Source organism: Crinia signifera, chromosome 5, assembly GCF_055691185.1.
Source record: "Crinia signifera chromosome 5, ASM5569118v1, whole genome shotgun sequence".
NCBI lineage: Eukaryota > Metazoa > Chordata > Amphibia > Anura > Myobatrachidae > Crinia > Crinia signifera.
In genome coordinates this window covers 203,048,271-203,074,363 of record NC_139221.1, presented here as the reverse complement: position 1 = coordinate 203,074,363, position 26,093 = coordinate 203,048,271, and the positions used below count along the sequence as shown (strand labels likewise).

Below are 26,093 nucleotides of genomic sequence, written 5' to 3'. Positions count from 1 at the left end.
CGCGGCCATCGCATGCACTAAAAAAACGGGTGCGACGCGATGCCCGCGATTTCCCATAGGGATCAATGTTAAAAGTGTCAATGGACGCGATTTTTGTGTTCAATGCCTCAATGCCCGCGATTTGTCCATAGGAAACAATGTTAAATGGGCCACAGAGCCCTAATAGTCCCGCTGAAGTCTGAAATGGCCCCCACAATTGTTAACGCCACCCCATGATCAACGTGAACCCGAAGCGTGGCGAGCGTAGCGAGCCCGCGAGGGGCGGCGGTACGCGTCCTCAGACCTTTTCATACCCCCACTATCCACGTTGGCGTAAAGTTGAGAATAGAATAGTGTGGCGAGCGCAGTGAAGCCCGCGAAGAGACGCGTTTACCTGTGAAGGTATCCGCGTCCGCTCGCCACGCTTCGGGTCGGTGGCTCGCTGCGCTCGCCACACTATTCTATTCTCAACTCCACGCCGACGTGGATAGTGGGGGAATGAAAAGGTCAGAGAACGCGTACCGCCGCCCCTCGCGGGCTCGCTGCGCTTGCCACGCTTCAGGGTTCACGTTGATCGTGGGGTGGCGTTAACAATTGTGGGGGCCATTTCAGACTTCAGGGGGACTATTTGGGCTCTGTGGCCCATTTAACATTGTTTCCTATGGAAAAATCGCGGGCATTGAGGCATTGAACACTAAAATCGCGTCCATTGACACTTTTAACATTGTTCCCTATGGGAAATCGCGGGCATCGCGTCACACCTGTTTTTTAGTGCATGCGATGGCCGCGATGCCCGCGATGGGCGCCGTGCTAGGTAAAGAGTACCCAGACCCAAAACATGAAAAGTGGCGGGTGCACAACCTCACTATAGTCATACTTGCCTACTTTTGAAAACTAGTTTTAGGGTGATTATAGTTGGTAGTAGAATTTTAGAAAGAAAAGTATATATGGTTTTGTGTGTTGCGCAATTAGCAGCAGCTGGCACAGGGGTAGTCACTCCCTAGTATATGCTAAGAAAGAAAGTATGTATTGTGCCAGCGCTGGCTGAAATAAGTTTGCAAGACGGTTATAAAAATAAATATAAGTTTTAATAACTACACATGACAAAAAACATTTATTTAAAAAGTACTATGGTGTGCATAAAATATTGCAATTTAGAAGCTGACTGATGACTTTGTCAGGCATAAAGCAAGTACATTCAAGTTCCCACTGGATATATTATATATTACCAATCCACACTGTATTGAGGTAGATGCTGGGTGTGTAGAGCCTTGGAGGATTTGAAGGAGAAAGATGTGCAATCTTGCGTTTTTTTAGAAACAGCGACTCCTTAATGTCCTCATAAATGTCTTTCAGACAATTGCCAGGAATTTCTGGGTTTTCATACCTTGGTAACTCTGCAGGCTGGATTAGGAACAGATGCCATGTCCCAAAATGAAAATGTCCAGTCGGAGTTGTGGCTCAATGTAGCAATAAAACAGTGGGTGGTGGTGCCAGTTGGGGGTAATTTTGGCTCAACGCGTTTCCCCGGATGTACTCCGGCTTCTTCAGGAGCAGAAAGTGAATGACCCCTTCTTTCAGGGGGAGGTAATTAATAAATATATAATATTTTAAATAAACTATAAATTACCTCCCCCTGAAAGAAGGGGTCATTCACTTTCTGCTATAAATGTTTTTTTGTCATGTGTAGTTATTAAAACTTATATTTATTTTATAACCGTCTTGCAAACTTATTTCAGCCAGCGCTGGCACAATACATAGGGTTTTTTTCTAGTTCACTCTTTCTGACAAATTCCTTCTTAGATGGACAAAACAATGTGCACTGCAAGGGGGGGGGGGGAGATGTAAAATGTGCAGAGATAATTTGATTTGGGTTAGTTATTTTGTTTCTGTGCAGGGTAAATACTGGCTGCTTTATTTTTACACTGCAATATAGATCTCACTTTGAAGTAAAACCCCACCCAAATCGAATTCTCTCTGCACAAGTAACATCTGCCCCACCTGCAGTGCACATGGTTTTGTCCATCTAAGAAGATTTTGTCAGAAAGAGTGAACTAGAATAACCCCCATAGTTTCTTCGGTAGTAGAATTTTGCACAGCGCCCCATTGAGGGTGTGTGACATGCTACACCAAAAGGGTGTGTCTAGTTCCTTATATGGGCATGTCTAGTTCCATATATGGAGAGATTGTGAATGTGGCATCTAGAAGCGTGGGTGCACTACATCTGAGAGGAATCTTTTTAAATGACTTATATCCAAATGTAGATGAGCCCCAAAGCAGTTAGTAAAAGCTACTATACTTGCTAAAGTGCTAGGAAATGGTGCAGATGATTCAATGTAAATGTATCTATCTCTCATTCCTTTTCCCCCCAACAATGTAACAGTGTAATCAGAGGTGTAACTAGATATTCATAGGCTCTATAGCAAACATTTGTAATGGCCCCCTATTTAGCAATTGATGGTGATAACTATATGTGAAACATATTACTTAAACACCAAAGATGAGTTTGAAAAAACTCAGGAGCCCGAGGTGTGCTCCCCACCACCAGTGCTGTGCCTAAACACGTGCAAAGGGGGCCGTGCGATCGAATGGGTCCGTCTCCTAGGAGACAGGGCCCCGTTTTTCCCCTAACCCCTCTCAACCATAAGGCCGAAGAGGGGAAAATAGGGAACGGTGGGTCCTCTTCGCTGAAGCTTAGAGAGACCCTCATTCCTCAACCCCCGGAAGGGTTAGGACGGTGGGTCCTCCGCACCCGAAGGTTTGGAGAGACCCTCAGTAGACTTCCCTCCGCCTTGCGGCTTGGGGTCGTCCTCGGGGGGCACGAAGCTCTCCCCAAAAGGCGAGAGCTTCGGCACATTGGGGAAATGGATGGCCCGAAAGGGTCGACCACACTACCCAAAAAAACGTGACAAAACTATAAAAAACAAGGAACGTGAAAAGTGACGAACGTGAGAGGGGAAGAGAAATAAATAATAAAGGACCCTAGCCAGAAGGCCAGGGTGGGGGTGTGAAAAATTGTCCTACCCCATCCAAAAGGACGAGGTAAGGACGTGCAGCGCTAACCTAGAGGGAAGTGCGCAGTGCTAGTGCTTACTAGTGCATGGTGATTTTGGGATCACCCGTGCATGTTCGGCACCCCCGAGTTTCCCCGGGGGCACAGTGCAGCCTCGGACTCCAAGCAGCCAGCCAGTCAGCGTCCGACCAAGTGTTTCTCCGTCTCAACAGCAGGCACTTTCCAGCCCCTGGCATGGGAATGGGTACTCCACTGGGCTTTCTACTTTCAGCAATCTACTCAGTTCCAGTGTTTCTCCGCTCCCAGGGTTAAGATACTAGGCTGAGCTTTTCGCTGTGCCCAGGCTGGTGGCTTAGCCAACCTGGGCCAATCTACTCGGTCTCAGTTTTTCTCCGCTCCCTGGGAATGGATACTAGACTGAGCCTTTCGCTGACTCATCCTTCGGGGGCTACAAACCCCGTCAAGAGAGTCAAACTACTAGGCCCAGTGTTTCTCCCCCCCTCTTACCAGTGGATTTACGGAAACAACACCTCCTACCAAAGGCAGAGGTGAAGGTACTCAGCCAGACTTTTCACCACTCCCAGGCAAAAAAGAGGGGTCCCACACCCTCCGCCCATCAGAGCAGCTACTCAGTCCAGCCTTTCTCTATTCTCTGCCAGAGGCCAGTCCATACCCACTGATAAGAACAGATACTACTCTTGATCTTAGCCAAAAGGCCAAGAAGCGACTTAAACACCAAAGATGGGACCCCTGCAGCTCTGGGCCCCATAGCAGCTGCACCCCTCACACCGATGGTACTTATGCCCTTGAGTGTAATGTGGGCTAGGTGAAATAAGGTAGATTGCTGCTATTTCAGGGAGTCTCCTGCAGAATGCAGGAGGGTAGGCAACTATGACTATAGTGCAGGGCTGGGCAACACCGGCCCTCCAGATGTTGATAAACTACACATCCCATGATGCTTTACATTAGCTTTGCTATGTGGCCATGCTGAAACTGATGCAAGGCATGCTGGGATGTGTAGTTCATCAACATCTGGAGGGCCGGTGTTGCCCAGCCCTGCTATAGTGCTTAGTTGCCTACCTGACCCTCTCTTCGCTGGTAATCTATGATTACCAGCACCTGTGGGGAGCTAGGTGATTGATAAGAAAGGTGATGGCAATCATACATTACCAGGGAAGCCCAGGAACAGAGCATTTTCTCACTGAAGGAGAGGGTCAGGTAGGTAACCCTGCTATAGTGTGAACAGGACGTGGGACGCTAGACTCGGGTTACCTGTTCACACTGTACAGCAACCCAGGTTTGACCCAGGATTAGCCCTTCTTTTAATCCAGGTCGGAATGCTTGGTTGCTGGACCTGGGTAATTTAAAAGGCCCTTTCACACCGCACTTCGATCCAGGTCATACCCCTTTATAAGGTGTAGTTGATTAGTGGCTAAAAAAAGTAAAAGCCTACATTGTCAACCTTGGGATGCGGTCATTTGGTCTACAGCTTGATGGTCAACAGTCATTAGGTCGACATGGGAAAAGGTTGACAGGGTTCTAGGTCGAAAGGTCATTAGTTCGACGGGTCGTTAGTTCGACAGTGTCTAGGTCGACATGTGCCGACAGGCGGTATTTCATGCCCTACCATCCACTAGGGCGTGGTGGGAGAATAAAATAGTGTGCCCGACTCATAGCGAGAGCAGCGAGGGGATGCGGTGCATTTAAAACTGTGTCCATCTCGACTGTGTTGACTTGCAGGTAAAAATACAGTGAAAAACCCCATGTCGACCTTTTGACTGTCGACCTAGACATTGTCGAACTAATGACCTGTCGAACTAATGACCTTTCGACCTAGAACCATGTCAACCTTTCCCCATGTCGACCTAGACACCTGTCGACCTTTTCCCATGTCGACCTAATGACTGTCGTCCATCATGCTGTAAACCAGGCATTCCCAACCACGGTCCTCAAGGCACACCAACAGTGCAGGTTTTAGTGATATCCAGGCTTCAGCACAGATGGTTTAATCAGAATCCCTCAGATACTAATTAAGTCACCTGTGCTCAAGCCTGGATATCTACAAAACCTGCATTGTTGTTGTGCCTTGAGGACCGTGGTTGGGAATGCCTGCTGTAGACCAAATGATCCCAACCCGTCAACCTCAGTGTCATACCTCCCAACATTACCCTCTCCAGGAGGGACAGAATGCTTTGTTTCTGAACTTCCCTTGAAAGTATGATTGCCATCACCTGTGGTGAAACACCTTTCTTATCAATTAACCAGGTTCAACACAGGTGATGGCAATCATATATTCAGGGGGAAGTCCAGGAACAGAGCATTGTGTCCCTCCTGGAGAGGGTCATGTTGGGAGGTATGCAGTGTTAATTCTGTCACTGATGGTTAATTTTTCTACTAATTTTCCTTTTGCTATAAACGCCTCTGGCACTAGGTTATTGAGCATCTCTCAGCATTTGGGGAGGGGACGCGATGTACAATAAAGCTGGACAGGAGGAGTGCTCTGCAAAATGATTACATTGCAGCCAAGTACGCATTTACTTTCCAACCAGGTGAGGGCGCTGTATGTGCTCAGTGCGCGGATGTATGACTTCCGTCCTTCTGTATCACCCTCGCACTTTGGGTCTCGCTCTGGTTCTACGAGAGCGAGTTTCCGACTTGTCTAAATGACTGCAGCCATTTTAATGTCGCCAAATTCCAGAGGTCATATTGCTTTATTGGCTTCGAGAAAATGGCCGCTACAATAGTTATGCTTTAGTAGGCTAAGGGACACATCTGTAGTGGCCGTAGAGTTCTATTTGGTTCCTTGTTCATGAAACTGTATTGGGGACGTGTATTGTTGGAGATCACAACATCCGCACAGAGAGGTGTGTGTAGTGAGCGGTGATGGTGTGCGGCCACTAAGCATTACAGCCGCCTACATGAAGACGTCCTGGTAGCTGTAGTGCATGCCCATGGTTCACTGATGTGATGGGACGTGGATGGAGCTCTCACGTACCTAGTCAGCGTTGAGGTCATTGCAAAATGTTTTTTTATTATTATTTTGGAATGAATGTTTTTATGTTTCCAATTACAGTTCTTAATATTCAGGGGCTAGTGTTCACTATTCGTACTGTTGACTCTGGAAGTTTAATTACAGAAATTTTCCTACTATTCTAGCTGATTCTAATAAAATGTGATGTTGACTGCAATTATATTAACCAGTAAATAAATAAAAAAATCAATGTTTTAAAACAAATTATGAAGCTTTCATAAAAATATTTTTTCCCATTATGTATCTATAACAGTAAAACTGCAACTATCAGTGGGGCACATGTATTCAGCCTGAACAAGAGATAAATGCAAGGGTGATAAAGAGAGATAAACATCCAGCCAATCAGCTCCTTACTGACTTTTTTCAAACACAGCCTGTAACATGGTAGTTAGCAGGTGATTGGCTGGACGTTTATCTCTCTTTATCACCCTTGCATTTATCTCTTGTTAAGGCTTAATAAATCTGCCCCAACGAGTCTAATGTTGCACCTGACCGAGAGTAGTCTTACTCTATAATATTTAACTTGAGAGATGTGTTATAGTGACATGGGGGGTTATTCAGGTTGATTCGCAAGGCTGCGAATTCGCAGCCTTGCGAGTCCACCAAACCCCGCCCGGCGAACGCACGCCCCCCCCGCCGCCCCAGCAAAGTGCGGCTTCAACCGCACAGCAGCGAATGGATATTTTGCATAAACATCCATTCTCTTTGCTGGGGTGTCCGCCCACATCATTCGATGGTCACCGACCATCGAATGATGTTTAGCGTGCACGCATATATAAGTGACTTTTCAGTTGCGTATATATGCGTGCACGCTGGCGTGATCTGGGCGGGCAGCTGACATCCGGTGATGTCAGCTACTCGGCCCACACACCCGCGTCACTGCCTCATTACCATGAGAACGCCCAGCGTTCTCATGGAAACGCCCATGGAACGCTGGTCGTTCCCATATGGTAATGGGGCAGCCCGGCGCTCCCCGCCCATCTCCGCCCCCCCCTCGCTGCCATGGGTGCGTGCACCCGGCGACCCGAAAGGTCGCCGTGTGTGCAGAGCACCATGCGCCTGCACATGCGCAGAAACACGCCTGCGCATGCGCAGACGCACAACATCGGTACTGCGTGCGAATGCGCGCAGTACCGATGCAATCTGAATAAGGCCCATGATCACTCACTGACAAGATACGTTAACATCTATGCTGGAGTAAAAACTCCCTCTTGCGACAATCCCCTCTAAAACCTACAGCAAATCAGCCTATTACTAATGCGTTGTCTCTTAGGAGGTCATTCTGGTTGGTTTGCTAAACAGCGAGAGTTCGCCACTTAGTGAGCTTTGTAACTCTGCCCGCTGGGCGAACGAATGCACGCCCCCTGCTGCTTAGCAAATATATGCGCAGCACTGCGAACGGATGATTTGCATATATATCCATTCACAGCCCAGTATGTGGGCCCAAAATCATTCGCAAATCTATGTCAGGCTCTGCTGTCTAAAGCTGTGTACACACGGTGCGTTATGGTCGCTGGACGATTTTGACTTAAAATAGCTCAGCAATATATTGCTCAGTATACTTGCAATATCTCTAAGCAATATATTGCTCAGTGTACTGTTTTCATCAGCGACCAGCAATTTTGGCTGAAAATTGCAAGCTATTCTGTCTCATTCTATCTCTACCTCATTTTGACTAGAAATTGCTGGTCACTGGTGCACATTGCATTGTGCACCAGCGACCAGCAATTTTTAGTCATAATCGGAGGAGCAGGCTCTTGCGACCATGAAGGGCTGGCAGCGGGAGCGCGCTCCTAGCAATTTATCTCCCACAGCACATGAAATCACTGGCAATATGGACGCTCAGCGACCATATTGCCAGTGATATGTGCTAATATCGCCCCCGTGTGTACACAGCTTTAGACTTGCAGCATCCTGCTCCGAAAACTGGACGGGCACCTGGTGTCCAGTTAGGACAGCCGCCCATCCCCGGAAGTGAAGTGCCCCACATGCTAACACGAGGTTGCCCATCATTTCCATTGGTGCACCCAGCATTTTCGTGGGTGCGCCCAGGAAAGGCATGCAAATGCATTTGTCATTTACAACCACTTATACAGCTCCCTCTAGGTCAGGGGTTCCCAATCTTTTTTGAATCACGGCACCCTAGAGTATCAAAATTTTTCCACGGCACCCCTAGGCCCCCCCCCCAAAAAAATATTTATAATTAAGTTAATTTTTGTGATACATGTTTAGTTTCACGGCGGCAGGTGTGAATGTGTTCCTGAAACACCCCCACTATCCACGGCAGCCGGAAGCGTGGCGAGTGGACACGTTACGCGTCCTCCCGATCTTTTCATACCCCCACCATCCACGTTGGAGTGGTGTTGATTTTATATAGTGTGGCGAGCGCAGTGAGCGGACGCAGATAATTTCACATGTATTCCACATCTGCTTGCTGCACTCGCCACACTATATAAAATAAACTCCACACCAACGTGGTTGGTGGGGGTATGAAAAGGTCAGGAGGACGCGTACCACGTGTGCTCGCCACGCTTCGGGATGGCGTTGATAGTGGGGGTATCAAATGGAGGCATTTGCCAGTTTGTAACATGGAGCACCACCATCCACGTCGGCTTGGAGTTGATTTTATATAGTGTGGCGAGCGGACGCGGAATACATGTGAAGTTATCCGCGTCCGCTCCACGCTTTGGGCTCGGTGGCTCGCTACGCTCGCCACACTATATAAATTCAACTCCACGCCGACGTGGATGGTGGGGGTATGAAATGGTCTGGAGGACGTTTAACGCATCCGCTCGCCACGCTTCTCGCTGCCGTGGATACTGGGGGTGTTTCAGGAACACATTCACACCTGCCATATCATACATCTGAGCAATAGCTACTCAGAGGTCAGAGGCAGTATCTCATTGCTGGAGCGTCTGAGACACTCCTACGTATCACACAGATGGAGCACCTCTCTGCCGGCGCCCGCATGATCCCCTCTCCACAGAAGAGAGGATATCATGCAGGTGCCAGCGGCGCTCACTAGGCTTGACAGGAGTTTAGTAGTTGCAGGGCTGGGCTACTGCGTAATCAGTGTAGGACGCTGATAACATAGATTACAGATGTAAGGCAGCTGGCGAGCTGCCAGGTTTCAAACAGGCGCTACGCTGATAATGTAGCTTAGAGAAGTAAGGCAGTTTGACAAGCTGACAAAGATTCATAGCTAGAGCGGCACGTGCTGCCGCCGTGAAACTAAACAAGTACCGATTGTGTTTATATGTGCTTCTTAGGTTCAGTTATGTGTTAAAGGGCAGGATTTGCTTCTTATTGTACACATATTTTATGACTGGCAGCCACCAGCACTGGTTTTGTCCATCAATAATTGATCATAAATAATTTGAATTTTTCCTGGACCACCATCCCGTAGCACCCCTGCAAGTTTCCCGAGGCACCCTAGGGAGCCACTGCAAACAATTTGGGAACCACTGCTTTAGGTATTTAGGATTAGTGTGATGGCACTTTTAAGTCGCATAGGGCCAGATGCACTAAGCTTCAAAAGTGATCAAATGGAGAGTGATAAACAACCAACCAATCAGCTCCTGTCTGACATTTTGCAAACACAGCCTGTGACATGGCAGGTAGGAGCTGATTGGCTGGCTGTTTATCACTCTCCATTTTATCACTTTTGAAGCTTAGTGCATCTGGCCCATAGTCTGTCTTGCGCTAAATGGCACAATTTGTTTATAGATTTATGTGGCTGCACCTGTATTTAGTACAAATGCGAATTTTCAGAGATGTTGACTATCAATTTTGACAGTTGGCTTTAAAGCACAATAGCAATAAATACAAAACCAGCTTATACAGTATATTAACCAAGATGCACTCTACAGTTATTGCTACATATTGCCTAGCGGACCTCCCCTCACAAAACTTCCACCCATTAGTTAGAAGCTGCACCCCCAAATGAAAGCCATACGTTTCACAATGGACCCACTGAAATTGTCATTTATGATACCGAAATGTTTTACTAAAAAAACAAAACAAACGTGCAAATAATGGATTAATCTGCCAGAATGTCCAAGGAAACTATAAATAGCAGCTACGTGGACACCATTTTGATACTTTATAGATTTTTTTTCATATAATTTTAAACTTTATGCCAAATGGTAGACACATCCCTATTGCAAAGTAAGCTCCCTAATATTGCAACATCAATACCACTATTACACTTAAATAATAAAAACATTATATGTATCTGAAATGCATATAAATATACTTTCCAAGTGTATACATAATTTAGAATTTAATGATGAAACCTCCTCCAAGTCATAGAAATGTTTTTCTACTTTTATGCCTCAGAAGTCTTTTTATTGTATTCATAAAATGAAACCTATTCCAAAAGTTTATGTTAAGAATGTTTATTGTTAACATACATTCATAACAGCACGACTTGAGCAGTGAGGGTCTGTTTACATGGGGTTGTCATGGACGGTATAAGTTATACCTCTTTTACACCAAACTCACGGATTTGACCTGGTATTTGGAACATAGTTCCAAGCCAAGTCGGATCCAGGATTTGCTTAGTTTACACTGCGGTGCCGACCCATAGTGTAAACGAGGGTGGCGCTTGGAGACTAAGGGACGCCATGCTGGGGGCAAGCCCAGCAACAAGGTAAGCTGCTGGGCTACCCCTAGCCTCCGTTCACCCCCTAGCCCCCGTTCATGAGGTGAATGGATGCCACACACAGGCATCCATTCACCTGCTTACTCTGCTGTCTGTCCCCCGCGCAACCTCCAGGGCGATGTGGTCCAGAGGTTGGGCTTCCCCATTGCTGTAAATGGGAGCCGGTCCGATGACCCGGCATACCCATATACACTGTCTCCACCCGGATCCTCCCTGTGTTTCACCAAGGTCAGGACCAGGGTATGATTCGTGGGGGGGCCTGGGTTTTTTAGCTACACCTTTTACACTGGGTTTTTTGCCTCAGTGTAAAAGGGGTATTAGAAGGTGGAAGGGGAACCGGTCAGCAAAACAATGATTGTTACAAAATTGTCCTAATCTTGTTTACTCTGTCACAGTGATGTGAGCAGTATCTTAGAAGATACAGGGATGTCTCGTAGAGAGAGACCAGAGAAATCTCAGGAGAGGCACAGGCATCACAGGAGAGATGATGATGATGATGATGCCCGGAGTCCAAGAGGCAGCAGCAGTAGCCGTCATCAGGAGAAAGATCACAGCAATAGGAAGAGAAGAAGCAGCAGTGGTAGTAATCCTACTACACAGGAAATTCAGAAGATCAAACATGTAGAGATATTGTAAGTGTATGAAGCCCAAACTCTAATAGTCTAGCTACACCTTGCATGTAAAGTTTCTGCTCTCTTTTGAACAGTGCCTGTATGCGATTTATCAAGATTTTATTATAAACCTAAGCTTTGTTAAAGGGGAAACAAAATTGACCAATAAGGAAATGATAAAGTTATAAGTTAATACATTTATTAAGCTATGGAAAGTTAGAGCGCGTGCTCTAGACTTAACTCCAGCAATATCATACAAACAATTTCTCAGTGGGACAATTTTTACAGTTAAAAAATGTATTAAAACCTAAAATAAAACATCACCACATCCATTATTCTGTCAATTCATGATAGATAGAAACTAGAAAACCCAACGCATTTCGTCATAAAGACTTCATCAGGGGCATAGACTCCAAACGATCAATTATTGGGTTTTGGATTTTTGGCTGTTTAGTAGGTCCCTTTTAATTGGTTTGTTTCAAATTTATGGAAATATGATTAAATCCAGCAGAATTAGTAAAATGTAAATGCTATGCAATCTCAAATATTGGAAGAAAAACCAGAATATTGCAATTCAGTGTGTATACCTCCAGTGCCTGAGTTAATGGTACGCAGATACTGGAGATATACACACTGAATTGCAATATTCTTCCCATTCACTAATAGGGAGGTACTATAGAGCTGTTGCTGTCCTATCTAGCGCAAACTAAGCTCTTTTTCTTTCATTCATCACTATCACACACATTAAAAGCAAATATGTATAACATCAGGAACAGAAGAGATTCATCACATAAATTTGTGGCAGCAATTTTGACAGAGGTCTAATATTGTCCAACTTTTAGTTTATATTGCACAAAATATTGCCAAATTGGCAGATAATCAGCTTTTGGCAATCCCAGGCACCTCATTTTCCGATATAGAACTTAGAGTCCTTGGTTGGCCTGCCCAAATATTCTTCAAGAGTCCTACAAGATGTCTGTTAGGAACACCCATCCTATGCAAATATTAAGGATGTACAGTTGGTTCACACTCCAGCACATGAGGTTCCCACCTAAAGCTCTGTAATTTCAGTCAGGCACAGCTGGTATTCAGACACCTGTATGAGAAAAAGCAACATCCTCAGACCTTCATGTTATACAGCAGCGGTAGCCAACTCCAGTCCTCGAGAGCTACCAACAGTTCACATTTTCCAGACAACCTAGCTGCTGCACAGGTGCACTCATTACTCACTAACACATTTTAAATGATCCACAGGTGGAGCTAATTACTTCACTTGTGATTCTGTGAGGAGATCTGGAAAACATTAACTGTTGGTAGCTCCCGAGGACCCGAGTTGGCTACCCCAGTTATACAAGGTTCAGTAATTGGTTCCTTTTGACAAATGAACTCTGAATTGCTGCTGTACTGCTGGTTATAGTAAGCTGCAATGTATCATCGTCAATGTAGATGTATGCAGTTAAGATTGCAAATGTAAGCAGTGCCAGAGAATTAGATTTATTCTTTTTATCGTTATATCAGTTTTACCTTTCAGCCGATGGTGAATGCTGGGACTAAGAGTATGATAACTTCTTTAGAGAAAAGGTAACAGGTGCCTTTTTAGGCAGAGGGCTGTTTTGGTACTCTTTACCTTGAAGGGCGCCCATTGCGACCATCGAATGCACTAAAAATCGGGTGCGACGCGATGCCCGCGATGGCCGCGATTTCCCATAGGGACCAATGTTAAAAATGAGATTGGACCCGATTTTAGTGTTCAATGCCTCAATGCCCGCGATTTTTACATAGGAAACAATGTTAAATGGGCCACAGAGCCCTAATAGTCACTGTGAACTCTGAAATGGCCCCCACAATTGTTAACGCCACCCCACGATCAACGTGAACCCGAAGCGTGGCGAGCGCAGCGAGCCCGCGAGGGGTGGCGGTACGCGTCCTCCGACCTTTTCATGCCCTACTATCCACGTCGGCGTGGAGTTGAGAATAGAATAGTGTGGCGAGCGCAGCGAGCCACCGAGGCCCGAAGCGTGGCGAGCGGACGCGGATACCTTCACAGGTAAACGCGTCCCCTCGCGGGCTTCACAGGTGTCCGTGGCGAAAAGCGGACACCTGTGAAGCCCGCGAGGGGGCGCGTTTACGCTCGCCACGCTTCGGGTTCACGTTGATCGTGGGGTGGCGTTAACAATTGTGGGGGCCATTTCAGAGTTCACGGTGACTATTAGGGCTCTGTGGCCCATTTAACATTGATTCCTATGGCCAAATCGCGGGCATTGAGGCATTTAACATTAAAATCGCGGTCAATCACCGTTTTTAACATTGATCCCTATGGGAAAATCGCGGTCATCGCGGGCACCCGATTTTAATGTACCCGCGATGGCCGCGATTTTTTACCCCCGACGCCCGCGATTCCAATCGCGGTCGCCCTTCTAGGTAAAGAGTACCGCTGTTTTTACCCCATATTTTCTTAATTTTTATATCCTTTTTCACTTTTTTAGAGCTGTCAGCTCTGCATTTCACAGCACTGCTGCTAACAGCTCTGTCAGCCTTGCCTGCATGTCCCCCTCTGTAACCTACATCCCAGGAGTCTTGAACTGGGATTCCAACTTCTTAAGTCGACAGGACATAAATGGTGGTCAGTGGTCTCTCAGACACAACCACAATTTTCCCCTGTACGGAGCAAGGATGTGGGATTCAGCAGCATGTCTCGCAAATGTCCTCATGGCCCCTAGGCTGTTGCAGCGGGTGTACTAATTCCCTCTTGTAGCTCTTCTCCCCAGAGTACTTTGCAAGTTTAAGTGGGAGCAAGTCCACGCAATCCTTATTGTTCCACACTGGCCCAGATGAGCCTAGTTTGGGGATCTCACCAGGTTATGAGATCTCACCTCCCTGGCGGCTGCCTCTCAGCTTGGACCTCATATCATAGGGTCACTGCCATCATTCAAATCTCCTCAATCTCAATATGATGTGGTGGCTGTTGGGGGGTCAGTCTTCAGGTCCAGAGGTTTCTCTGCCAGAGTTATCTGGACCATGTTGGCCGCTCGTAAGCAGTCATTTGCTAGGATTTATCACAGGATTTGGTACAAGTTCTTCTTCCAGTACAGACTTGCCCCTTGTACTGAGCTAGCTACAAGGTGCTGCTTTTTCAGCCATTGGAATCAGTCGAACTTCTGTGGCTCATATGAAAAACCTTTTTCCTGTTGGCCATTGCATTGGGTTGCAGAATGTATGACTTGGGGGCCTTGTTTTATTGTTCACCTTTCTATAGTTCTATGATGATAGAGCGGTATTACACACTAGATTGGATTACCTGCCAAAAGTGGTGTCAAGTTTTCATGTCAATCATTGTTGTACCAGCTTTTGCCCCTGACCAGTTTCCTGCTTCGAATTCTTTACATACATTGGATGTGGTCCGTGAGCTGCGCATTTTTGTTCTGAGGACTGCCCCCTTCATAAAACTGACTATGTTTGTCCTCTATTATGCCCACAAACGAGACTGGTCAGCCTTGACACTTGGCGCGTTGGTTACGCCAAAGCATCAGATAGGCCTTCCTGTTGACTAGAAAGCCAGGGTACTTGTGTATTATCACGGCGCCCATCTCATCGCATAGCACTAATTAAGGTATGCGATGGACCCGATTTCAGCCTTTTTCCGGGCTGAGTATACAATTTTAAAATCGGGTCACATCGCATGTCATTACAATGGCATGCGATGCGACGCGATTTCCCATTGAGTCCCATGTTAAATGGCACCCCCAGACCCGATTTTTAATTGTATACCCACCCTGATGGGTATTAATATGTAAAATGCCCCCACATTGTTAACGGCCCCCCACTATCAACGCCAACCCGAAGTGTGGCGAGCGGCGGTGGTACGCGTCCTCCGACCTTTTCATACCCCTACTATCCACGTCGGCGTGGAGTTGATTTTATAAAGTGTGGCGAGCGCACGCGCATTACTTTACAGGTATAGGCGTCCGCTCGCTGCGCTCGCCAGACTTCATGAAATCAACTCCACACCGACGTGGATAGTGGGGGGTATGAAAAGGTCAGAGAACGCGTATTGCTGCCGCTCGCCACGCTTCGGGTTGGCGTTCATAGTGGGATGGCGTTCACATACTGATGACCCATGAGGGTGGGTATACAATTAGAAATTGGGTCTGGGGGGGCATTTAACATTGTAATAAGGCATCTGGGTGCCTGTACAATTAGAAAATCGGGTAAAATCGCGTCGCATTGCATGCGATGCAATGCTATTTTCCATCGTACAATGCACTGCGATGGAAATCGGGGGCACCGTAATAATACACAAGTGCCAAAGCCGGTGCTAGCTTCGTTGAGGGCCCACTGGGCTCAGTCGCTTGCAGCTTTGTGGGCAGAGCATCTTTGCAGGGCAGCTGTGTGGTCCTCTGCTCATACTCTCATAAAAAATTTCAGATATCACACAGGTGTCTTAAGTGCAGCTCGGGAGAATACTAACCCATAGGGGGACTGCTTTGGGATGTCCCATAGTTCTAGCATCCACCATAGGCTTCAAAGAAAAAAGGGGATTTTTGGCTTTACATGTAAAATCATTTTTTTCTGAAGCCATGGTGGATGCTGGGCCCCTGCCCAATTCTCTATCATGGGGCAGGGTTGCCTAGAGACACTATCAGCAAGTGTGTTCCTGTTGTGTGTTACTCTTCTCTCTTCCTTCTGTTACTCTTGGCTTGTTAAAATAACTGGTTCCTGAGGACAGGGGAGGATATGAGGGAGGAGGCTGCACTTCTCTAAAGAAGTTAACTTCTTTGTGTCCGGTTCCTTACAGAACCCATCATACCCATAGTCCCAGCATCCACTATGGCTTCATAAAAAAAAAAGAATTTAACTGGGAAGACCAAAAATGACCTTTAAAATACACTTTAAAACGCACCAATAGGAAAATTAATAAAACACATATGGTAAAGTAAGACTGGACTGGTCAGTAAAAAACAGTTAAATTAGGATCTAGATTATAATCAGAGGTGGATATAGCAAAGTAGTTGGCTTAAGTATAGGAAGGTAACTAAATAGTAGAAGATAGGAGAGTGAACGTGAGGGCCTAAAAGAAAATAAATATTGAAGTTAGGTGAAATCATGTTGTAAGTAATGTATACTAATATGCTATGTGGTGTTGCAAGTAGTGTAATGTTTGTAATGTTTGTGGATTATAATGTTTAGTCATTGCTGATGTTAAATGTATATGTCTTGTGTATTTTAAAAAAAGCTTCTAATAAAAAAAACAAAAATGACCTTTTTTTAAACTTGACAATTTTTTTCTTTTCAGTTATGAGAAGCCTCCTCCGGGATTAATTAAGGTACAGAAATAATATATTTATTTGTAGTCATATATGGTTCAAACATAGTATATGCATGTGCCATCCACAACATATTACATATGCACTGTAAACTTTACTCATTACCACCAACTGTGCATCAATTCTTGAAGAGAGACTGTTCAGTCATAAGCACTAAATCCATGCTTCAAAGATACTGTATTCAAACTGTAAACGCAAATACCGCATAGGGGTCCCTTATATTTTTAGAACCAACACTGGGCTCCACTAGCAGGGGATGCCAAAGCATTCATTCCCCCTAACTGCCTCTGCTGGCAGTTGTGGTTCTTTAAGTACTTCCATGCGGAGAAGGCTTGCTGAGACCTCTAGTGCTTCTGTAAAAGACAATATACTTTTAAGTGTAAGTTTAAATTCTTCTATTAACTTTGCACCCACAGCCCAGAGGTGCAGGGGATAGCCCCAGGCTTCAGTCAAAACCTGGGGTAACCTGGAGATGAGGGTCCCCTTTATCCATGGCCTGGCCTGGCCTGATTAGAAAGGGGGGGGGGGGGGGGTGAAATACTTTGGTCGGGGTACCAATGTGCCTTGGTAAAACTTTTGTTTCTTGTTTCCTAGCACAGCGCCCCCAATTTTGATTGTATTACATCTTATACAATCGCATCGCATGCAATATAGCGGCATGCGATGCAATCCGGTTTTTAATTGTATAAGCACCCTGATGGGTACTTTCAATGTTAAATGCAACCCCATTGGCAACGCCACCCCCACTATCAACACCAACCCTAAGTGTGGCGATTGGCGGCGGTACGCGTCCTGTGACCTTTTCATACCCCCACTATCCACGTCAGCGTGGAGTTGATTTTAGATAGTATGGCGAGCCACCGAGCCTGAAGCGTGGCGAGCGGACACGGATTACTTTACATGTATTCCCCGTCCCCTCGCTGGGCTCTCTTCGCTTGCCACGCTTTGGGTTTGTGTTCCATGTCCCCTCGCCACGCTTCGGGTTTGCTGCGCTCGCCACACTATCTAAAGTCAACTCCACGCCGACGTGGATAGTGGGGGTATGAAAAGGTTGGAGGACGCGTACCGCTGCTCCTTGTGGGCTCGCTGCGCTCGCCACGCTTCGGGTTGGCATTTATAGTGGGGGTGGCGTTTACAATGGGGGTGCATTTTACATTGTAAGCGCCCATCAGGGTGCTTATACAGTTAAAAATCACATTGCATCGCATGCCATTTGCTGGCATGCAATGCTATGCAATATTTCATTGTAGAAGCACTCCTGTTAATTTAACATGAATATCGCATACCACTAAGTATGGTATGGTATGCGATGGGCGCCGTGCTAGGAAACAAGGACCAAACTTTTTTTTTTGCAAAGCAATGTGATTAGGAAGCACCAAGGGATGCTGCTGATCAGTTATGACCCTTGCATATTGTGTGTCACTGAGTCTGTATATGGAGCAGAACTTGTATTAAAAAAAAAGCAGTGGCTGCTACAGTACATAAGACACTGAAAAGGCTCCCAATGCTAGCGGAGTCTCTTGGACCTGTTACACCGAGGTGGGCTGTTTGGCGGGACTGTAGCAATCATGTATTAGGAAACATCTGTACATACGTTCTGTGTTAATACTCTACCTTCACAACATCCATACTTCCGTCCAGCGTTTCTCAAACTGTGGGTGCTGACCTCAAAGTGGTTTCCGACCTTCTCCGTATGGGGTCGCGACTCCATGTTGCTTATCATCATGCTGATGACTTCTCTTGTCTCAGTCAGTGATTTAAGGAGTCTGAAAAATCTTTTTAATTGTCTGTTATTTTAGACTTCTCCCATCATTTAGTGCTTCCACAATGCTGCCATCTACGTGCTGTCTGCTGACTACACGTGATGTGATAACCTTATGCAATAACTTGCTGGGGTCCTGTCATTAATTTTATTGTCTGATGGGGTGCCAGAGCAAAATAGTTTGAGGACCCCTGGTGCAGTCATACTAAATATACTCTATAATACATCTGTGCTTTGCACATAATATAATCATATACCACCTAAACAACCTCCATACTGCCTTATAGACTCTAGCACCAGAGTTTTAGTGGGGCAGGGCACTTTGACGTTAGGGCACTTCTCTATGCGTGACCATTCAAAGTCACACAACGATGATTGTTTCCCTGTAGCTTTTACTTTTTGATATACTGATGGATGTTTGACCGATGGTCGTTATACCGACACCCATTGACTTACCGACATTCATTATACCGACATGTTCAACTGACTCATGGATCTCGCCATGGTTTGGGCACTGTATTCCCTGTCCAGGTCCACTGGGATGGTAAAGCATGAAAAGGTCTGTTTTTGGGCAAAAATAGCTTGAAAACCTAATGTCGACGGTATTTTGACCATGTCGGTCAACTAAACATGTCTGTATAATGAACGTCAGTATATTGAACGTGTCAGTAAAATGACTGTCGGTCAAACATCCATTTATACATTTTCTGCATCCCCTGTGGTCTGTAAGTGGTGACACAGGGCCCGATTCAGACTTGCTCGCTGGGCTGCGAGTTTTCGAAGCCCAGTGAGCAGGTAAACACCATCCCACACCAGAGACATTCCAACCATGTGCATGGCTGCAAATGCGAGCGCATGAGGGGAAAACCATTCGAGATCACTGACCTTGGAATGGTTTTCCCTTCTGTTCTAGACCATCACTAACAACTAAACACTACATGCTATAATTAATAACATATTCACAATATCCAAGTTTCACTCTTTATTGTTACATGATTGATCTGTACTACACAACATTCATGCCTCATACATAATGCCACCAATGCCACATTCATTCTTCCTTCCCACTATTGCACAGTTCATAGAGAAATGTTAGTAGATAATTGGCATGCTTTAAGCCTGGCTATAAAGTACAGACCCCTCTCTGTATTGTGTCACACATAGGAAGATGAGCCCAAACCAGAAGACTGTATACCAGATTTGCCCGGGAATGAGCATGCCAGGGATTTTCTTGCCCATGCTCCGACAAGGGGACTATGGATGCCCTTAGGAAAGGAAGTGAAGGTCATGCAGTGTAAGTTAAATATGAACTATTTGTAAGGTTTTCTGTCATATTTTTCTTTATAAATGACATGTAGTTATAGTTATACCGTTTTAGTATTGTACAATATTACTGCTTATTGATGTACTGAGAAAAACATGCCATACAAATATAAATGTAAAGTTTTTTTTTATGGGAAGATATTTAGGCTATTGACTATACATAGACACTTGTGAACTACAGATGTATATGTATTGTGGCATAGTTGGTGCGACTAGTGTGCCTGCGACTAGGATGTGCATGCCCATGGGAATTCGTGGAGCATGTGCCAGTGCGCCAAGCAGCTTGCTGCATTGTATATAATAAACCAGAAAGTGTTGCACCAGTGTATGTGCATCAGTCTTGATTTGGGGTGCTGGACAGTGTTCCGACAGTCGGGATCCCGACAGGCATTTACCCGACGTCGGGATCCCGACTGTCAAAACACTGACAGCCGGGTTCGCGATGGCCACCTGCTATTTTTCCTCGTGGGGGTCCACTACCCCCATAGAGGGAGAATAGAATAGGTGGCGAGCGCGTTCTCACAGCGCGGGGAGTGCAGCGAGCCCGCAAGGGGCTTAGTTGAGCTCACCATGCTGTCTGGGTCCGGCCAGTTGGGATCCCGACGTCGGGCTAATGACTGTCGGACCCCTGTACCACACCCCTTGATTTGTGTTCCAAGGTAAGCTCTACTGGAAAGGTGTCCCAAAGTTGCAACTGTGCCAGTTGGCTGGTGTATTCGCATCCGATGCACCCATGCCAACCTGCCATTCCTAGACACTGTTGCATCTAAAGTCTGTGTAGCTTGCGGAAAGGTGCAGGGATGTAATCAGATAGTGACAGGGCACAGCTCACGCATCTCTGTTGCTGTGGCAATGCCTAAGTCTCCCCCTCCCCATGGTCTACCTTTTAACTCAAGCTCAAAGGGCTTCACTTATCTTCCTTGGCCACAACCTTAGTCATTGCTGCAATCAGCATTAGTTATGCAAACTACTATAGTAGTCTTTATCATTTGCAGGTCTCTGAAGGTTTCTGAATCAGTATTAAAGGAGCTGCATACATCAGTAATGTGGGGTACACACCAGGACGATATGGCCCAAAACAAGCCAATTTAGATGCAATCTGGACCGATTGTATGTAAATCGGCCATGTTTTGGGCCATTTCGCTGCACTTTTGATGCGATCCCGATCCGATGCGCGGGCCCGTGGGTCGTTACGTCTTTTCTGAGATCCTACCTGCTTCAGAAACGACCATTGTAGTGGGTGCAGGGCGCGATCACATCAGGGGCTTTTTCTGTGCTGGTCGTCGGTGGGCCGGCGGCTCGTCAGCTCGTGAGCGGGTCGTACGTTCCTGTGATGACCCGCTCACGAGCAGCATCGTGCTGGTGTGTACCCAGCATTAGTTGCCTCAGAGCATAAACCAAACATTTAGTAAGGTAATAGCCTAGTGCAGTGGTTCCCAAACTTATTTATGGTCAAAGTGATAGGCAAATCCTTATGCACATGGACAATCAAAAGCACAACTGTACACTACCATGTAAGTGACCCTAAGGAGGACAGGTAGGCACAATTTACTTCAAAATGTTTCAATCAACATATTTTTATCTTCGGGGAGTTGTGAAAAAAGCGCTGAAACTCCAGGGTGCCGTGATCTAATGTTCTCTAACCATTGTGAATTGTATACATAGATTTTATATGTCAGAATAGTCACCTGACATTTTGCTTATCTTGCAGGTTGGAGATGTAAGCAGTATGGTCACAGAACTGGTGACCGTGAGTGTCCCTACTTCATAAAAGGCAATCATAAGATTGAGCAGTTCAGAGTGGTAGGTTTTCAAAGTCTCTCTGTCAAGATACCGTACAGTGTGTACCCAGCTTAATATTAGCTCGGTTTATTTATATATCCATATTATATTTCGTCCCCAAGCATGTACTATTTATATTTTTTGCTTAAAGATGGGACATTTTGCTGAGTTTGCTATGAATTTTATGTGTTTATTTTTGTAGGCTCACGAAGACCCAATGTATGGCTTAATAAAACAGAAAGAGATTCAAGAAAAACAAATGAGGTAATACAATATTTGTTTCCAATTTTAGAGAAAGGTGGTCTATGCTATAATGTTTGGAAAAAAAAAGTAGTAAATGTGTGTGAAAATGTTAAAGGTTTACTGGTCCTATCTATTAGATTGTCTCAAAGAAGATATTGTTCTGTGAGCAGGTATATCTGTGGTGTAGATCATTACCCATAGACCCAGGCTTCAGTGGCTATGCAAACTGGGTTCTGCAGATTTGAGAGAGTCGAGGGCAGGGGTGGCAAAACCTGTCCTCAAGATCTACCAACAGTTCATGTCTTTCAAGCAACCTGTGTATCTATAGTAGGAATTAATGTAGCATGTTTGTAACAGTGAAGGTGCCCATACACTGTTCGATATGATGCGATGCGGGCATCTCACAGTATAAAAAGTATGCGCTGCACATACTTTTTGTACTGCCCACGGATCGCATTGCACGCAAATCGCATGCGTTGCGATGCGGTCCAGCCCATAACGGGTGCGTCATCGCACCATGTATGGGCACCTTTAGAAATGACCACAGCTGTGCGCCAGCTAGGGGATTTGGAAAATGTGCACCAATGGTAGATCTCAAGGACCGGTTTGGCCACACTTGGTCTAGTGCATTGTGGATAGTAGATGGACAGACTGTACGGGTGCCAGTCTCAACAGCCTCTCATGCCATCTGAAGCCACATTTTTTTGTATCTTTTCATAAACAATGTAGCCATGTTCTTTTTAATACATGCACAATATTGTCCTTAATTTAACATGGCTTGTCCTACTTAGCTGACCCCAAAAGGGGTGGAATATATGCATTGACAAGTGGGCGTGATTGTGCAGATTAGGGAGTGTTGTGTATTGGTTGAAGCACAATTTATTTTGTCCTAATCTTGCTTTGTAAATGTGTGCAGAAACATTCACATTTTTTATGATTGAAGAACATGTAAAACCTATCCTTTAAAATCCGTAAAAAATAAATAAAATGCCTTTTTAAACTTTTTATTATAAACAGCGGTTTAAATAGCGATGGTAAATGATAGCGATCAATGATCTGAACATTGCACCCATATCAACTTTGCATTTTCCCAGTGTCTGCTCCTCTCTGCAGATGCTGGGTGTTAAAAGGAAGCCCCAGCTTCTTTTACATTTTCCTAATGGCTGCTAATCTCTGGGGGTGGGGGGTGCCACTGGTCTGCCTAATCAACAGTAATTGACTGCATGGTAGAGGCAGGCACTGGGTAAGAAACTAGGAAAGCATAGGGGCTGCGTGGGCCCCCTAAAATTGACTACTGCTGGAAGATCATCTTACAGTAGCCACCTAGAAGTTTATTTTGACTTGTCGCATCAGATGCGACCATCAGGGAAAGCCCAGTCTGGTGTGTTCACATCTGATCTGACCATGCCTGGCAAATGGTTAATGGAAAAGAAAGGAAATGGAGTGGAGGAGGAAGTAAATGCAAGTCACTACACACAAAAGTTTGTCTATACATTCTACATTAGGTTTTTGTTTTTCCTTTTCCATTTATCAAGGGAGCCATGTCAACCAATAATAAGCAAACTATTAGCATCCCTATTTACAATTTTTGTAGCCACTGTTATATGGCTGAGCAGTACTCAAAACAGTGCTTAGGTTTACGATATAAAGCTGGATTAATTTAATATTGACATATGTCAACATGGATGGGAGTTTTGGCATTGTCCAAATGTTAACCATGCTGCCTAAACCTAATCTTTTTCCTAAAAATGAGTTTTAGATTTTGTCTCTGACTATTCACAATGCTTGCATTATGTTATTTGACATGTTTGTGTTGACTGCTTGTCATTGTCAACATTCTAAACGTATAGCAGGACATATCATTATTGTGGCATTAGTTAACCACATTCTTGCCCTTGGGTTGCAAAGTTAACACGCTTGTATAATCTGTCAGCCATGGCAGAACCGCTGAGCTAGTGTTTCACTTCCAAAACTGGTTTTACTTTCTTTTGGGCAAGTCTACCAAATTTGTAACGTAACCTGTCACTCATTGAACTTAGACATCTCTCGCGGGCTGATTGTGGGAGTTTGGAGTACACAATATTAAGGAATAAACAATCTCTGATTGTGAACAACTTTACGTTACTTTATAACAACATATATAATATATGCAACCCTGTGGGCTTGCAAAATAGCGAGTGAAAAAAATGTTTTTGTCTTTCAGAGATCAGGTTTACAGCTGGAGCTTTTGCTGACTTTGTGTGCACTAAGTTACAATTGTCTAATTTGTTTTTCAGGATTGAGCAATTGAAAAAACTTCTAGAAGATTCAACATCTGAAGACAGCAGCGACAGCTCACATGATTCCCGAGAAAAGCATAAAAAAAAGAAAAGGAAGAAAGACAAAAAGAAAAAGAAGAAAAAGCGCAAATCTTCCCACAAAGACTCTGGTTCCGATTAATCACCAGTAAAGGAAGCTTGCAGCATCAATATTCTAGGCAAAGCATTATGTTGTCTTAAAGAGGCAATTAGTGCTGTTGCCAGCAGATAAAGCTAAAATGTTATGGAAGTAAACATGCCGTAGAGTCCTGGCTATGTACTTCTATGCCCATGGTGGCCAATGATTTTTAACCATCCGTAAATAACCATCAAAGGCTAAGATGCTGTGGATATGCAGAAAAAAACCGAGCATGCCCAAACTTTGGCCAAACCAGAGCAACATTATCAGACATCTGCCATTGATGTGCAGCACCAATTTACCACATCAATGTTGAAACCATTCACTGAAAACTATCAATGGGGTTGAAGGCCATCCCTAATGTTACGTTATCACAGCTCCTTTGTTACCTTACTTATAGGCCAGGAATCAAACTTGTCTCTCAAAATCTATTGTAACGTTTACTGTTGACTCTGTTCTAAATAGTTTAATCATTACAAGCATGATTTCACTGTATTTGTAACTTTGTAACATTTGGAAAATACTGTTTAAGGGTTTGGGAAGTTCTACAAATGTATGTTACAAAATTAGGACCTCTCCTCAGTTATTTATTTAATTCTATTAAACAGTATGGTGAACCATTTCAATCTTGTTTGTTTTTAGAAAGTTCCCTCTGCATTGTTTTTGTTATGTAGTATGAGTACACACTTTTTCACCTTCCCAGCAATGTATATCACTCTCCCTATCCCCCTAACCACCCTTATTATGAAATAACATGATCTTTATTATATTTGGTATTTTAACCCCTTCCCGACATTTGACGTATATATACGTCATGGCCGGGATGTACTTCCCGACACATGACGTATATATACGTCATGACTTTAAACTGTCACCGCGTCTATAGACGCGGTGACAGTTTAAACATGTCTGCTGTCCCTGACAGCAGACATGTCCCTGCATGCCCAGGGGGGGTGGCGATGCCTCCCCCCCGTCGGCGATCGCTGTGATTGGCTGTTCAATGTGAACAGCCAGTCGCAGCGTTTTCCTGTGTTACCGGCGAATCAGACGCTCGGTAACACAGGGATCAATCACCGCCGGGTGGGAGGGGGAGTGAGGGGGTCACCGGTGATGACCACACCTCACCCCACCTGCCCCCAAGGCTGTGATTGGTCCGTCGGACCGACGGACCAATCACAGCCATGGCGCGTGATTTAAACTAACGGTGACTGCGCTGCAGACGCCATTCCGGTCTGGAATTGCGTGCAGAGCGGTCACCGTGCCAATCTGTCGTGATATACTGACCTGATCCTTGCCTGATACTTACCTGATCACCGCTGGTAGCGTGCTGCCAGCAGCTGGATGCTTCCTGGATCTTGTGACTTCCTGTGTGCTGCTACTGCAGTGTCATAGAGTCACAGATAGTGAGAGATAGTGACAGAGAGTGATAGAGAGTGCTATATTTTGTGTCTGCTGCCCCCCCTTTTGTGCTGATCAGTATATCAGTAACTTTTTGGGGGTGCAGGTTTTTTTTTTTATATATATATATATATATATATATATATATATATATATATATATATATACCTGTCAGTTGCACCAAAGGTTGTGCTGCCTGTGCAACTGACTGCTGCCCCCCCTTTTGTGCTGATCAGTATAAACTAAGTGATCAGCACCTTTTTTGGGGTCCAGGGTTTTTTTTTTTTTATATATACCCTGTCAGGTTGCACCCACAGTTGTGTGCCTGCTGCCCCTCACTGCTAATCAGTGTTGCATCACTGATCTGCAGTTTTTTTTGGAGAGTGCAGTGGGGTTTTGTTTTTACACCCACGTTGCTTTTGTGGGTGTCCTGTGGCCGCTGAGCGCTGATCAGTGACATACATCACTGAACAGCATTTTTGGCACAGGGTTGATATAATTTTTTTTTCTGCAGTTTTTTTAAATTGT

At 45.2% G+C, this 26,093-nt stretch overlaps 1 protein-coding gene and 1 pseudogene across 1 annotated transcript; one reads left to right on the top strand and one right to left on the bottom strand.

Annotated features, from left to right (window-relative positions):
• Nucleotides 1-3,500: 3,500 nt before the first annotated feature.
• Nucleotides 3,501-3,720, bottom strand: LOC146006110 (U2 spliceosomal RNA; annotated as a pseudogene).
• Nucleotides 3,721-5,778: 2,058 nt separating this feature from the next.
• Nucleotides 5,779-24,793, top strand: RP9 (RP9 pre-mRNA splicing factor). Its single transcript, XM_083188447.1, has 7 exons — nucleotides 5,779-6,002; nucleotides 11,082-11,318; nucleotides 16,591-16,621; nucleotides 19,548-19,677; nucleotides 21,418-21,509; nucleotides 21,691-21,752; nucleotides 24,008-24,793. Exons 2-7 carry the CDS (start codon nucleotides 11,113-11,115, stop codon nucleotides 24,168-24,170), a joined length of 684 nt encoding a protein of 227 aa, XP_083044573.1. The 5' UTR covers nucleotides 5,779-6,002; nucleotides 11,082-11,112; the 3' UTR covers nucleotides 24,171-24,793.
• The last annotated feature ends 1,300 nt before the right edge of the window (nucleotides 24,794-26,093 follow it).

What these genes read in the sequence shown, in the direction of transcription:
- RP9 (XM_083188447.1), top strand. Translation starts at nt 11,113, where the DNA reads ATGTCTCGTAGAGAGAGACCAGAGAAATCTCAGGAGAGGCACAGGCAT. An exon ending in GGAAGTGAAGGTCATGCAGT is followed by an intron (nt 19,678 to 21,417) that starts GTAAGTTAAATA and finishes CTTATCTTGCAG; the next exon opens with GTTGGAGATGTAAGCAGTAT. An exon ending in ATTCAAGAAAAACAAATGAG is followed by an intron (nt 21,753 to 24,007) that starts GTAATACAATAT and finishes TTTGTTTTTCAG; the next exon opens with GATTGAGCAATTGAAAAAAC.